Genomic DNA, 14,792 nt, shown 5'->3' on the forward strand with positions numbered 1-14,792 from the left:
CGCCTATGGCTGTCTGCCATGAACAGAATTGGGTTGAAGTAGGCAGAAGTTTCACTTTCAGAATTCTGGGAAGGTGATGCTCATGGCTGCCTGCCTGCCTACACTTCTGTAAGGTGCCTTGTGCCTGCTGGGGGTGAGAGTCAAGGAGTTGTTGGGTAGCAGAGCAGAAGAGAATCAGTTTTAGTGCTCACAGTTTCTTTTCATTCCCTTCCAAGACCGACTCCGAGACACCTTGATACATGAAATATGCCATGCAGCCTCCTGGCTGATTGATGGCATCAGAGATTCTCATGGTGATAAGTGGAAGTATTACGCCAACAAGACCAATAAGATACACCCGGAGCTGCCCTTGGTCACCCGTTGCCATAACTATACAATTAACTACAAGATTTATTATGAATGTAAGCACTGCAAAGCCAGGTAAGACTTTTCTCAGACTTTTTTCCAACTACCTTTTCATTTCAGTCTCCAGGTGGCTGTTTGGTTGTTATAGGAATAAGTGAGTGGTTGTTTGACTTGAGAAGTGAAGCTTTGTTTTTTTTTTTTGAGAAGTGAAGCTTTGTATGTCTTTCTTTTCGTGTAGGGGTACTAGAGATTAAACCTAGCATCTTCACAATGAACTATTTACCCAACTCCCTTTTCCCTTTTAATTTGAGACAGAGGCTCACTAAGTTGCCAAGTTACAAGCAGGGCCCAAACTTGTGATCCTCTTGCCTCAGCTTCCCAAAGTGATGGGATTATAGGGATTATCGGTATAACCTCCCTATTTCTTTTTTGTTTGTTTGTTTGTTTTTTGGTTTTTCTCCGGCACCGGGAACCGAACTCAAGACCTCATGCTTGCCAGGCAGGCACTTTTGCCGCTGAGCTAAATCCCCAGCCCCTAACCTCCCTATTTCTATCCATGTTCTCTACTAATTTGAGCCAGCCTGACCCCTGCTGCTGCTAAGAGCCCCACTCAGAGAACTCACAAAAAGCTCTTCACTTTGGGCCCAAGACCAATATCTCAGAGCTGATACTGTGGTGACTGATCTGTTTATGTGGTGTCCTTTTCCTCTCTAGGATTGGCCGCTACACCAGATCGTTGAACACCGAGCGCTTTATCTGTGTCGCGTGCAAGGGGCCTCTGGTCTTGCTGCCGTTAACTCGGAAAGATGGAACCCCCATTGAGCCCCATGTGAGACCGTTTGGCAAATATGTGCAGGAGAATTATAGAATAGTGTTACAGGAAACAGCAGGGATTAGCCACGGTGACGTGATGAAAAAGCTCAGCAAGGATTATGCCGCTAGTAAACTAAAGAAAAACCCTTGAGGTTGCCTTAGAGTACGTTTCTATTACATTAAACTAACCTCTTTTGTTTTGTTTTGCTTTTTTGTTTTTTTTTTTTTTTTTTTTTTTTTTTTTTTTTTTTTTTTTTTTTTTTTTTTTTTTTTTTTTTTTTTTTTTTTCCTTTTTCATCGTTAGAATCAAACCCCATGTGCTACTAACCTACATCCCTGGCCCCAGAATATTTTTCTTTTCTTTTTTTTCTTTTTTTTTCTTTTTTTCTTAAGACAGGGTCTAACTGTGGAGTTCGAGCTGGTCTTTGAACTCACACTGTGGCCCAGGCCGGTCTCGAACTCCTAACAATCCTCCTGCCTCAGCCTCCCAAATGCTAGAATTATAGGCGTGCACCACCACACTCAGCCAGTATATATTTCTATTAACTGAGCCCTTTACTGACAAGAAGTTCTAGAAACATTTCTGTGAAGTTATTAATATTAGAGTTGAAATATAAACTTTTAGATTCATCTTACTAATGATGATGTTTTTAACCAAAGGTTTTATTGTACCCATGAGAATATCCTGAAGGCCTTTGGATACACGTTGGGTCTTACTTTTACTGCATTGTTTTAGCATATGGAACAAGACACAGAAAAAAATGAGCTTTTGAGAGTAGCAGGCTGAGAGGATGAAATGGAAAAGAGTAAGTTTTAAAGTTAGCACTTCAGAGCCAGGGCCGTTGCAGTATGTTCTGCCTACTTACACATGAAGCACACATTACAGGGATTTAGTTGCTGATGACAATGAGTGAAACTGTCTGAGCCATGTACTTGTTCAGAAAACAAAATAAATAAAGTGTGGGTTTTTGTATCTCACTTATTAGCAAAGTCTGCTTATTGTTTTTCTCTTATTTCCGTGACTGCCCATAAGGGCTTCAGCAGTGATACCCAGGATGTGGACCGGTACTGGTACTGTATTAGTTTCTTTTGGCTGCCACAACGAAGTACTATAAACCTAGGGGCTTAAAACAACATAAACACATTACAGTACAGTTCTGGAGGTCAGAAGTCTGAGAGCAGTCACTGTGGACTACAATCAAGGTGTTGACAGGGCTGCATTCCTTCTGGATGCTCTAGGGGGAAATCCAGTTTCTTGACTTTTCCAGCTTCTAGAGGCCACCCGCATTCCTTGCTTGGTTCCTGGCCCCTTCCATCTTTAAAGCCAGCGGCAGTGTCTCTTTCTCTGCCTGCCCCTTTTATCTCCCTCTTTCACCCTTAAAAGGCTTTTTTTTTGTTTTTTTTTTTTTTCCGGTACCCGGAACCGAACTTATGACCTCATGCTTGCCGGCAGGCGCTGTGCCGCTGAGCTAAATCCCCAGCCCCTTGAAGACTATTATGATTACATTAGGTCCACATAGGTAATCCAGGAGAATAGTTTTGGTTTTGTTTGTTTTGTTTTATATTTTCTAGGCTGGCCTTAAATTCACTGTGTAGCCCAGGCTGGCCTCAAACTTGTAGCAATCCTCCTGTCTCAGCCTCCTGAATGCTGAGGTTGTAGGTGTGCACCACCATGCCCAGCTCGATAGAGAATCTTAGAGTCAGTTAATTAGGAAGCTCAATTCCTCTCTGCCATGTAAGTTAACCTATTCATAAGCTGTGGGTGTTGGGAGTGTGGAGGACAGGGAGGCCCAGTTTTTGGCCTGCCACAAATACCTTTACTAGTCTAGCATTATTGATATTTTTTATAGGCAGGATCTGTTATTCTGATAATTTCTTTCATTTTTCAGAAAAACCTCTAACTCTGAAGCCAGATGTGATTAGAGATATAAGTATATAGGGTTAGGAAGAGTTTCCTCAGCTAACTGCTTGGATTTCTTCCCCCTATTTCTGGCTCTAACCATGTCTTCAGTTTCAGCAAGGGCTCAGCTCCCCTGTCAAACTGGGTCATGTGACTTCATGATGGGGAGCTGATAGCACAGTAGGTCTGCACTTTTACCCTCTGCCTTAACTCGGTGGCCCTATCAACATGCCCTTCTGGGAAGCTCCGTTATTGCCTCTACCCACTGCACCCTCAGCAATAGCCATGGAAAAATGCCCTCTACAGCTGCCTGGGTGGGCTGTGTGCTACCTGCTGGCTGCTGGCAAGTCATTTGGCTTCGTTGCGTTTCTTCAGGCCCGCTGCCATTTCCCTAGGAAGAACCTCCGTCAGCTCCCATGTTACCTGAATAACACACAGCCTTCAAACTGGTCTGTGATTCCAGGCTACCTCGTGGTCTTCTTTTTCAACCTTGCCCCTACCTGAACACTTAACTCTAGCCACTTGGGACCACTTGTAATTTCCCCCGTAAGAAGCCAGGAGCAGTTGGCACATACCTATAATCCCAGCACTCTGGGAGGCTGAAACTAGAGGATCACAAGTTTGAGCCCAGCTTGGGCAGCTTAGCAAGACCCTGTCAAGCATAAAAAAAGAGCTGGGGATGTAGGCCAGTGTGAAGACTGGGTTCAATCCTTAGTACCGCATACACACAAAATGGACTTTAGCCATGGCACCTTTGCTACTGTCCTCCCTGATGCCTCAAAATACTCTTTTTTTCCTCTTTACCCTCGGAAATACCACTTGGCTTTAAGTCCAGGAAGCCTTCCCAAATGGCTCCAGCCTTCGTGCTCTGAGCCCTGGGTTTACCATGTTCCATTCCTTTGTCTCACATCATACACTGGTACTGCTAGTTCCTGCTGAGGTAGGAAGATGAGACCCAGCCCTGTTTTCCCTTTGATGGCAATAGCTGTCATGCACCGTCCCACTATAGCTTCCCCTCCGGTGGCCAGGGACAGCAAGCTTCAGCGTCTTCCTGCTCTCTGGGGATTGCCTCAGACACCCTTCAGGCCTTGGCTGGCTTTGGAGTCCAAGGCTTGTCCAACAACTATGGTGCCCCTTCTCCACTCAGGCCTGCTCAGGTGCTGCTGCCGCCTCTCAGGAGTGGCTGGAGAACTGTGTCTAACAGCACAGAAATTGCAGATGGGCTGGGCACGGCCACTATCCCCTAAGTCCCCAAATCCTGTTGGGCCATGTTCAGCACTGCTGCCACTCGGACACTCACAGCAGCTGCAGTCATGACCCCAGGGAGCTGTCCGTCAAACAGCAGCTGCTATAGTTCAGCCAAGGTGTCACCATGACAGCAAAGACTTCCAGACACCCAACAGTCACTCTGGGAGATACTTGCCTTGACTGCAGTAGGCTTCGGGCACAGACCTCTCCCAGATGACTCTGCCCTGCCACCCCCAAATGACCTGGCCTGTCCTACTACTTGAAAATCCCCCAAATAGGTGACATGCGAGAGACCACACGCGCTCAGGTTGCTTCTAAGCGTCGTTCCCTCACCTACCTTTGGTCAGTCCGGAGACTGTCCTGTGTACTGTCCTCTGTGCGGCAGCACAGACCTCAATAAAGCTTCGCTCAGGTGATCTTACTGCCTACTTGCGATCTTTTGTCAGAGTACATTGTCACAGTACGTTAGTAGCTGGCACCACTAAGGGCTCGTGGCCCTGAGCATGCTTCGCAGCCGGCGGGCTGCTGAGGAGCTCCGGAGCGAAGAGCCAAGATCTGTAGAGATCTGGGCCAGAGCCCCGGGGAGGTGCCAGAAGCTGCTGCCAGAGTTCCAGACAGCTGCTGAGGAGGGTACAAGCTCCAGCTGCTAGGTGGGGTGGTTGACTGCTACCAGGACCTAGGACGCTAACGGCTAAGAGGTGCGAGCGCTCGGAGCTTGGAGCTGTGACACTAATAGCTCAGAACTATTGGCGCTCAGAGCCTGGAGCTGCTAACATTGAGGGAGCTGCACTTAGCAGCTCAGGATTTCTATCCAAATGGGGCAAGAACCCTCGGCTGATTGTTAACATCTGCTCCCACACTGGGCACCATCCCCTGTAGAGGGCCCCGAAGAAGAATGGACAACAGTGACAGTTGTCAACAGGCCCGAGGACTAGCCCACAGCTGATTTCCATATTCTGTGCAGCTAGGAGTCCACGCTAGCTGGTGACCACATATTCCCTGCTGGCCTGACCTGGGATTCAGGGACTATGTCTTACTCACCTCTAGTAACCCTTTCCCCAAATTATGCCCAGGTAGTGTCCACAGCCAGCCAGCTGCCTGACAGCTCACGGCTGCTGCCCTGGCCCGTGAAGGTGTCTACCGACACCAGCAGGTGGTAGGTGATCAGAGGCCACCACTACCACCATCACCAGCTCTGGCCAAGGCCCCCAGGTCCAGGCAGGGAGAAGCAGAAAGTACATTTCCAACTCGAGTCAGGGCTGACCGTAATGATGACTACTCAACCACGCTGATCCCGATTATCTTGTTTATTGAAAAATGTTAAGCAGGATTTTAGACATAAAAAAATAAAAGTGGACAAATACAGAGGTCTGGGGAACCACTGCCACAGTTGTTGCTGAGCTGGTGACCCGGGCCACAGCCCCGTGGGGCAATCCTCTGTACCGTTTGCCTCAGATTCCCTGCATGTAGGAAAGGCCCAGTTCTAGCTGCTGAGTTGGAAGGGCAGTGGGGCTCTGGGCATCCACCCCTGAAGCAGCAGGAGGGGCTGGGCAGCTAAGGAGTGGCAGTGGCTTGGCCCCCAGGGCTGGGAGGGCAGCTCCCTGGGAGACCCGGCAGTGCTGGAGCTGCCGAGGAGCTCCAGGGGCCGGGCTATGGAGAGGGCCAGAGCAAGGCTAGCAGTGAGGGAAGGAGTGAGCCTGGAGGGTGGGGGAAGTCTGCATGGGCCGAAGGGTACTCCCATCCCAGTCTCACAAGCCTGAATAAGAGGCCTCTGTGGTCTCAGACCAGGAAGAATCTCGGCGGGAAGATGACGGCTGCTGCTGGAGGCCGGGGCAGCCCAGACGAGTGAGCAGTGTCCACAGACGCTCTCGGAACTTGATCCCCACAAAGGCATAGAGCAGTGGGTTGAGGCAGCAGTGCATATAGCCCAGGCCTGAGGTGACTGACTTGGCCACATCTATTTGACTTTGTCGGCTACAGTTGGGGGCCAAGGCCTCCAGGTCCATGAGGATGTCCACCATAGTCACTAGGTGATAGGGGGTCCAGCAGAGGGCAAAGGCCACCACTACCGCTACCACTACCCGCATGGCCCGCAGGCGCCGCCTGCCTTTGGAGATCAGCAGCACAGCCAGGATGCGGGCATAGCAGTAGGTCATGACCAGCAAGGGCAGCAGGAAACCAGCCACCAGCTGCAGCAAGCGCAGAGCTGTGCGGCCAAACTGTGGGAAGTTGTGCTGGCAGACGGTGGCACTGAGGCGGTTGTCGCGTTGGGCCGAGAGGAAGATGAAGTCTGGAAGGGCAAAGAGCAGGCAGAGCCCCCAGACGACTACACAAGTGAGGGCCACGCGGGTCTGGGGCCCCCGGCGGTAGAGCTGGGTGGCATGCACTATGCTCAGGTAGCGATCAAAGCTGATGCAGGCCAGCAGGAGGGACCCTGCGTAGAAGTTGATGTTGAAGAGGGCTCCTGCCACTTTGCAGAGGCCAGAGCCAAAGACCCACTGGACAGCAGCATTCACTGCCCAGAGCGGGAGCGTCAGCACCAGGAGTGCGTCAGCCATGGCCAGGTGGAGCAGGAAGGTGTCAGTGCTGCTCAGGGCGGCCCGCTGGCTCAGCAGCACGGCTGCCACGACACCATTGCCCAGGAGCCCTAGCACGAAGAGGAGGCTGTAGAGGACCGGAGAGAAGGTCCGGTCGAAGTTCAGGCTGAAGTCCTGTGGGCAGGGCGGGGAGTCACTCTCGTTTTTTCCGTAGTCATAGGGAAAGCTAGAGTTTTCCAGGAAGGCGGCAATCTCTGAGTCGTCTAGCACTTGGCACTCACTCACCTGCAGGAGGAAGGGAAGAGGGAAGGGAGGCCATGGCTATGTAAAAGTCTCACAACCTCCCCCTTTGTGACTTGTGACTTCGATGAGGGTTTCTGTGAGCAGTTCCTCAGTAAGACAGGCCCTGAGGCCTGGAGCAGATCACGTAACTGTCAACACCTATCTTCCAGGGCTGCCCTTCCTGAGCTCTAGCTGCTGGTGACTTCCCTTTTCAAAGTCCGTGTCTCTTCATTCTTCTGGGCCGTCTCATGGGCCCAGGGACCCTGGGTGGAAAGAAGAGCTTCCCTCTGGGGCCCAGAGCCCTCCTGGCTGCCTCCTCTCTCTCCCTTTGCTCTTCCTTCATGGCGTGCCAACCTCGGCCCGGCCACGCCCAAGTCTACCACCTGCCTCACGCGTCTCCTCACTGGTCCCTCTCCCAGTCACTGGCTCCTTCCTTCCCTCCTAGCTCTTGTTGGGAGCATCATGGGGCATGTCCACAAATCACTGTGCCCCTTCCCAAGTGTATGCTTTCTGCCCTGTGCTTCCTGTCCCCTCCACAGAGGCTTGCATGCCCACTCAGCTGCCCACTGGGGGTCTCTAGAAGGCCTCTTCTTCTTTCTTTCCTCCTCCTCCTCCTTTTCCTTCTTTCTTCCCCTCATCCTCCTTTCCCCGCTCCTCCTTTTTCCATCCTCCTTTTCCTGCTCCTCTTCTTCCTTTTCTCCTCCTACCTCTTCCTCTTTTTTTTTTTTTTTTGGTTTTTCTCTGGTACCGGGAACCGAACTCATGACCTTGCGCTTGCTAGGCAGGCCCTTTGCCACTGAGCTAAATCCCCAGCCCCTCTACCTCTTCCTCTTAATTCCTCCTCCTCCTCCTCCTTTTTTTTTGGATTTTGGAGACAGGGTCTCGCTATGTAGTTCAGGCTGGCCTTGAGCTCATTATGTGGTCCAGACTTCCTCCCTCTTCTTCTTCTTTTTTTTTTTTTTGGTACCGAGAATCGAACTCAGGACCTTGTGCTTGCCAGGCAGGCACTTTGCTGCTGAGCTGTATCCCCAGCCCTCCTCCCTCTTCTTGAGATGAAGTCTCCTTCTGCTTTCCAGGCTGGTTTTAAACTCCTGGCTCCTTCCGTGTCAGTCTCTGGACTAGCTGGGACTCCAGGTGCACCGCCACGCACAGCTGGCAGGGATCGTCTTTCCCCCCTCAGTCCCTCCCCGAACCACCCGAGCTGCAGGCCTCCCCAGTGCCAATTCAAACGAGATGCAAGAGCCAAAGCTCCAAGTCAGAGCTGAAAGGAGACTCAGAGGTCAGCAAGGCTGAGCCTCTTCTTCCCCAGCACCCCTGCCTTTTAGAAGTGAGGTGCCCAAGCCAGAGTAGGGGAGGGCACTTACCTGTGGTCAGTGGCCAAGCTGGTCAATTCCCAGTTCCCTAGCTAGTGCTCCTGTCACAGCCCCTGCAGCCTCCACCTGCTCCCTCCATCAAGCTTCTGGTGCCCCCTGGGCTCTGGACCAGCCCTGGCCTGTCCCTAGTGCCCCGAAATGGCCATTCTGAACAGTGCCCTGGCGGAGCTGGGCAGCACTTACCAGGACCATGGTTGCACTGGCGCTCTGGTGGCTGGGCTTGTGTGCTGCTTGCCCTTCTGCCTTGGTGCTTGCGGTTGGGAACCTGCAGTGCACAGAGGAAGTGAGGGTTTCATGCAGTTCTCGGCACAGCCTCTTCCAGAGGCTGGAAGATCTACAGACCTATCTAGACCCAGGTCACAGAGTTCCTACCTCAGCCATTCCGGTGACTGGGTGAAGCCTTTCTGGAGGAGCTGCCGTGAGCCTAGGACCAGAAAGCCTGGGCCCTAGGGAAAGGCACGGGGTGGTTGGGTGGGGGGAGGTCCTTCTGGGGGGGAGAGATCTAAAGAGGAAGCCACGCAGTGGGGAGAGGGGGGTAGCCCTGCTGCCAGGGGCAGGAATTGCTCCTCCTCCTGGTCAGTGCTTCGTGAGTTAGCTGATGTGCTCATCAGTCCGGGACTGGAGTTAATCTCTACGTGCCTGCACAGACTGAATCACAGAATGTGTTGCCTGTAGAGGAGATTAGCCTTCTTGCAAAATTAAAATATTTTGAAGAAATCCTTCACCCCAAATCTGTCTAGTTCTTTCCCATGCCCTTCCCCAATAATCAACAGGAGAAAGGAAAGGAAACTGTTAATAATGAACCTGCTACGTGCTAGATGTTGCTTTACGTCCTTTCTCCGACACTGCCTCGTTCCAAGTACACGAGTGCCTTGTGACGTGGCGGGCTGTCCCCATGGGAACGGGGAAAGGCCTGCATCAGACACGCAAGTGTGGGTGAGCTTGGGGGCCGAGCCCACGACGGTCTGACTCTCCTTTTACCACTCATCACACTGCCTTCTGTTTCTTTTAAATGGCTAAACTGATAATTCACCCAGCCAAAAACCAAATGAAGTGAAACCACATATTTTTAACATGGATGCATCTAGACAAGCGGTTGCTCACAAGAGGGATGAGGCAAGGTGTAGAACAATGTGTGTAGTCTGACACCCCTTATGTAAATTCTGGAAACCACCACATAAGACAACACCATATTGTTTTGGATACAAGAATAACTTTGTTCTCAAAGTTTAAGACAAAGACGAGAGACCACAAATTCACAACAGCACTTGCTCCTGGGGTGTGAAGAAGAAGGAGGTTGGGGAGGTGTGCTGATTTTAGGGAAAAGCTACAGGGCGGTGTGAGTCCACCAAATCAATCCCCTCATGAGGGCCGAGAGGTGCGGAACAATTCCTCTTCCACCTCCCCGCAGCTCGCCTGCTCCTCACCTCCTTCCCCATTGCCCTGTTTTTCCCCTGAGCGGGCACGGCCAGCCCTAACATGCCTCCTCCAAGCAGTTGCCTCATTCTCTCTCTCCCCCAAATGCTAGCCCGTGGCCTCCGAGCCCGGTTTCGGCTGGATGCTCTGCCAAAGGCTCCAGGCTCCTGTCTGGAATTTGGTTCCAGCGTGCTGACATGACTCGTCCAGCAGCAAGGCCCTTTCCCTCCTCTTGTGCAGAGATGAGCCGCTTTGCTCTGAAACAGCTTGTCACCAGCAGAGTTCAGGCCAGAAGGAACTGAGGGCCTGGGGGAGCAGTGCGAAAGGAGGGGACGGGGAGGATTTCTGATACCAGGCCAGCTGGGATGTAGAACGCAGAAAGAGCTGACTATGGGGGTGGAAAATGGATAGGAGCTGAGACCATGGGTTCCCCATGCTGGTCTGTAACAGGTTTGAGATCACTGAATTTCTGCAAATGAGAAAAATGACCACAAACCCTTTTTGGTATTAAAAAGACCTTTGCTTTGTGAAAGAATGATATAAAAATAGTTGTTTTAGAAATCTCTTGTGCTGCGCCAGGTGTGGTGGTACACGCCTGTAATCCCAGCACTTGGGAGGCTGAGGCAGGAGGATCGTTGTGAGTTTGAGACCAGCCTGGGCTACAAAGTGAGCTCAAGTCCAGCCTCAACTGCATAGCGAGACCCTGTTGCAAAAAGACCAAAAAAAAAAAAAAAAAAAAATCTTGTGCTGGCAGAAGTTGACAGTCCAATGTGAGTCCTCCAAATAGATGTTGGAATATTACTGGTCTGTGTGAAATATTAAGGTCTGGGGGTCCCTGGTCTTCTTCCTGGGCTCCAGTCTCCTTGTGTTGAGGAGCCCCACCTTCCCAGGTTGTGAGGAAGGATACACAGAAGGTCAGAGCAGGAGCTTTGAAAAGATGCGGAGAACTTTCCTTGCCGAGTCCCAACATCCAGTGCCAGGACCAGCTCCTGACAGACCAGCCTGGGCTCTTGCTGCTCCTGGGGGTGACCTGAGTGACAGTGATGCAAAGGGAAAAATGCTGAGTTTGTCTAGACTCCAGGCGTGGTTCCACCTCTTTTGAGCTGTGTGACTCTGGACAAATCACAGAACCATCTTGAGCTGGTTTCCTCAGCAGGGTTGTTAGAAGAGAAATCAGATAACCAAGGCTGAAGGCTCCTAGCGCAGGGCCAAGTGCTTCATAGGAGCACAACTGAAAAGCTGAACGAGTGAGACAGCGGCTGTAGACCGAGGGCCACCGGGAATCTTTCATGTCGGGGGCGGTTGTGACAGATGAGTAGGCATGGCAGTGGCTGGAGGCCTGGAGGCCGCTGGTTTGGACCGGGTGGGGAGCGAGTTCTCCAGCGCTAGCCAAACCCTCTGGCTGCCTAGCTGGGTGATCCTAGACGAACCATTGCACCTCTGTGCTTCAGTTTCCTCATCTGAAAAATGGATCTAAGGATAGTACGCATTGGATAGGGTTACTCTGGGGACCACGAACATTTCCTGGGAGGCGCAGAGAGGCGCCCGTTGCGCAGCCGTCTCCTTCCTATCTAGTAACTTTCCAAACTGACCCCTCCTGAGCCTCAGAGCAGCAGCTCTGTGGCGGCCTGACACGCCTTGGAAACTCCCTCTGTCATGGGGCTGAGCTGAGCCCTTGTCTGGCCCTCTAATTTGGTCCTTTCCAGTCCCGAGCGGCCCCCAGAGCAGGTCAGAACCAGGCCCAGCCCTTGGGGAGAGCAGGGACCTAGGTGCGAGTGCTGGTCGCACCCTCCCGCTTCTCCCCTCCAGAAGAGTCAGCAGGGAAGCCTGAAGCGGAAGTTAGTCAGAACGAAGCTGCTCCGGGCCCCACCTGTGGTCAAGGTGTGAAATGTGCACCTGGCTCCTCTCTGCAGCCCCTCCCCCTGTTATGTTCATTCTTTCACACCTCGGGGCTGTGGTTTGGGGAGATGGGAGGCTCAGAGATATGAGCCCCGGCCCCAGACCCTCACAGGAAGGGGCCCCGCAGCGCTCTGCCGGGCCAGTCTGCCAGGGACAAGGGCCATTTCATCCTCTCCCTCGCAGTCCTTTCAATGTCCCCCAGGTAGCCTGCTCTGAAATCCCCTGGATGGCCACCAGACTGAATTGTCAGAGGAGCAGACTCAGCCAGGCTGGATGTCCCCTGGGGCTCAGGCAGGGGCTGGCTCAAGTTACTGGGAGGCCCAAGGACTGGGCCCTGTCCCTTCCTCTGTCCCTTGTTGGACAGCTCAGAATCCTGCCGGGACTCAAGCCCTCTCCGAGTGCTGGGGCTACGGGCTGGGGCCCAGAGAGTGCAGAGGGCGGGATGGTCCCTGAGCCCAGTGTGCTGGCGCGGTGACAAGAGTGGTGACATCTGCATCTTGTATTGCCTTGGAATCTCCAGGATGAGGCCCAACGGGGTGATCCGAACAGCTGACACGTGCTGATTACTTAACAGTGTGCCAGGCACTGTTCCAAGTGTACTGTTGGAAAGAATTCACTTAATACCCCTCACTATGCAGTAACTATGAGGTTGTTATCATCCCTATTGTACAGGTGACAGAAACAGGAAGTTTAAGGAACTTGCTCAGAGTCGCATAGCTGGTAAGTGGCAGGGGCGCCGTGCTCCTACCTGTCATGCTGTAATGTCTCATCAGGTTTGAGGGACTGGGATAGAGGGTGGCGTTCAAACACGACCACTCTGGGCTTCTCTGTAACGTTTTACATAGAAACTGCACTCACCTATTAGCTGTGTGACTAAATAGCCATCAAAAGGAGGATAACCTGAGTGTGATGGCGCACACCTGCAATCCCAGCTACTAGGGAGACAGGGAGGAGGACCACAAGTTCGAGGCCAGCCTGGCTAACTTAGCAAGAGCCTGTCTTAAAGTCAAAAATAAAACAGAACTGGCAGTGTAGCTGAGTGGTAGAGTACTCGCCTAACATGTGCTAGGCCCTGAGTGCCGTGCCCAGTACTGGTAACAAAAGAAAGAAAGGAGGATGAAAACAAGCTCAAGGAGTAGGCCAGTCGGTAAAATTTGAATCTGGCCCATGATGAGACACAAATCTTGCATTCCTGCTGTTTTGCTAATTTTGCTAATGTCGGAGAATGTCCTTGTTTGTCGGAAAAGTACACTGAGGTGTTGAGGAGCAAAAGGCCTCATGTCAGCTGCTTACTTTACTCCGAGTGAGAGAGCACACACAAGGAGAAAGCAAGGGCAGCTTTTTGTACAATTCTCGAAACTTCTCTGTAAGTTTGAAGTTATATCAAAAATAAAAGTTACCAAAAGATTTTCTCCATGCAGGATGAGTTCGGGGTCCGATGCTTTTCCTAGGAGCAGCTTTGAAGCCTGGAGAACGGAAGGCGAGGCCAGAGCTGCCTGGGAACAAACGCTTCGTGGCTGTGGCCCCTGGCAGAGCTCCCTGCCGCATTCATTCCCCACCTCTCCTCCCTGTGGCCTCAGTCTGGGCTTCCAGAATCCCGGCTTCTTCCCTCTTCCGCTGTCTGGCCCGCTTTCCCTGAAGCCGTTTGAACCCTGACCCCCATCTGGAAGGCATGGCCAGTGCAGGATCCCTTATACTGTCCACGCAGGCACTCTCAAAGATAGGCTGTGTCTGAGGCTCCCAGGGTGACCTCCACCTTGGCTCAGACTCTCCGAATAGCAGGGATGGGGGCTGAGTCCTTCAGAGGGTGTCCCAAGCTGCGGGTCTGAAGGCTTCTTGACAAACTGCAGTGGCCTGCAAAGCTGGGCGAGGCCCGACAGGAAGAGTGCCCTCCCTGAGCAGCAGGGAGTCTGGGCTGGGCCGGGGCCGGGGTTCTTGGCTGCTGCTGAGGTCCAGAATGTCACCGAAGCTGTGCGCTGTTTTCCTGCTCCATACCATTCACAGAAAACCGCACAGCTCTGGGAGAAGGCAAGACATTTTACAAAGCGGCCAGTGAATGCCACTTTCTGAGGAAGTCCTCTTTTTTCTGGAAGTTGTCCTTTTGTTTTTTGGTACCAGGAGTCAAACTCAGGGCCTTGTGCTTGCCAGGCAGGCGCTGTACCGATGAGCTATATCCCCAGTCCCATCAGTAGCCAATGAATGGAGAAGTGCCACCCAGGCTCCGAGGGCACCTTCGCTCTAAGCAGGTCTGAGGTCTGGGGTTTTACTGTGAGGGGCTATGGTATGAGTGCTGTCACCAGGGCTTTTGATGGAGTAGGGAAGAGATTTCCCTGAATCAGAGTGCCACCTAATTTCCCCCTTAATTTGGGCATGGTCAGAACTGTCGCGGCTTCAGTGTGTGTGTGTGTGTGTGTGTCTGTGGGTGTGCGTGTGCGTGTGATTATCATTATTGTGTGATTATAATGAGCCCAGGGTTGTCTGGAGAGTCAATATGGCATCTGGACCAGATCAAGCCCATCTGGAGCGCCACCCCCAGCAGCTCGGAACAGATGACAGATGATAACTCGGTAGTAACCAGCTGGCAGCGTGTGGTTATCAGCAAACAGGCTTTAACTTTCACAAGCACACAGCATAGCTGACAGGACAGTGGGCTCTCAGTGCTTTCGGGGTTCAGGCTGGTAACAAGAAGAGGAAAAGGAAACCACGGCGCCCACCCGAAGGTACTCCATTCACCAGAAGCTGCCGAGTAATGCCCCTCCCTCATCCTTACCTTGCTAACGCCCACGGTGCTTTGTGCCCGCCTTCCCAGGACCCTGCCTAGAAGGATGGGTTTAACTCTGGCCTGGGTGCTCTGGCCTTCTGGAAAATTCCTCCGCCAGCCAAAACTAATTTCCCACAATCTCCCAGTGTTAGCCTTGGGGGCCTTGTCCATGTGCCTGCGCAGAATGTCTTGCCAAGGCAGGCCCTGTCTCCTAGTAG

General features: G+C 52.1%; 2 protein-coding genes across 2 annotated transcripts in view; one reads left to right on the plus strand and one right to left on the minus strand.

Moving 5' to 3' along the window:
• The window catches only part of Acrc (acidic repeat containing), a 34,324-nt gene extending 32,179 nt beyond the window's left edge, over positions 1-2,145 (plus strand). Inside the window, exons 13-14 of the mRNA XM_005401708.1 lie at positions 216-420; positions 1,060-2,145. Coding sequence (XP_005401765.1) covers positions 216-420; positions 1,060-1,309 — 455 coding nt within the window. The 3' untranslated portion in view covers positions 1,310-2,145. The remainder of the gene's footprint in view (positions 1-215; positions 421-1,059) is intronic.
• Positions 2,146-5,598: 3,453 nt separating this feature from the next.
• On the minus strand, positions 5,599-8,984 carry Cxcr3 (chemokine (C-X-C motif) receptor 3). Its single transcript, XM_005401676.2, has 3 exons — positions 8,871-8,984; positions 8,682-8,763; positions 5,599-7,128 (listed from the first exon to the last, which is right to left on the minus strand). The coding sequence occupies exons 2-3, from the start codon at positions 8,688-8,690 to the stop codon at positions 6,055-6,057; spliced, it is 1,083 nt and encodes a 360-aa protein (XP_005401733.1). The 5' UTR covers positions 8,691-8,763; positions 8,871-8,984; the 3' UTR covers positions 5,599-6,054.
• Between the last annotated feature and the right edge of the window lie 5,808 nt (positions 8,985-14,792).

Source organism: Chinchilla lanigera, unplaced genomic scaffold (assembly GCF_000276665.1).
Source record: "Chinchilla lanigera isolate Chin_1 unplaced genomic scaffold, ChiLan1.0 scaffold00074, whole genome shotgun sequence".
Taxonomy (NCBI): domain Eukaryota; kingdom Metazoa; phylum Chordata; class Mammalia; order Rodentia; family Chinchillidae; genus Chinchilla; species Chinchilla lanigera.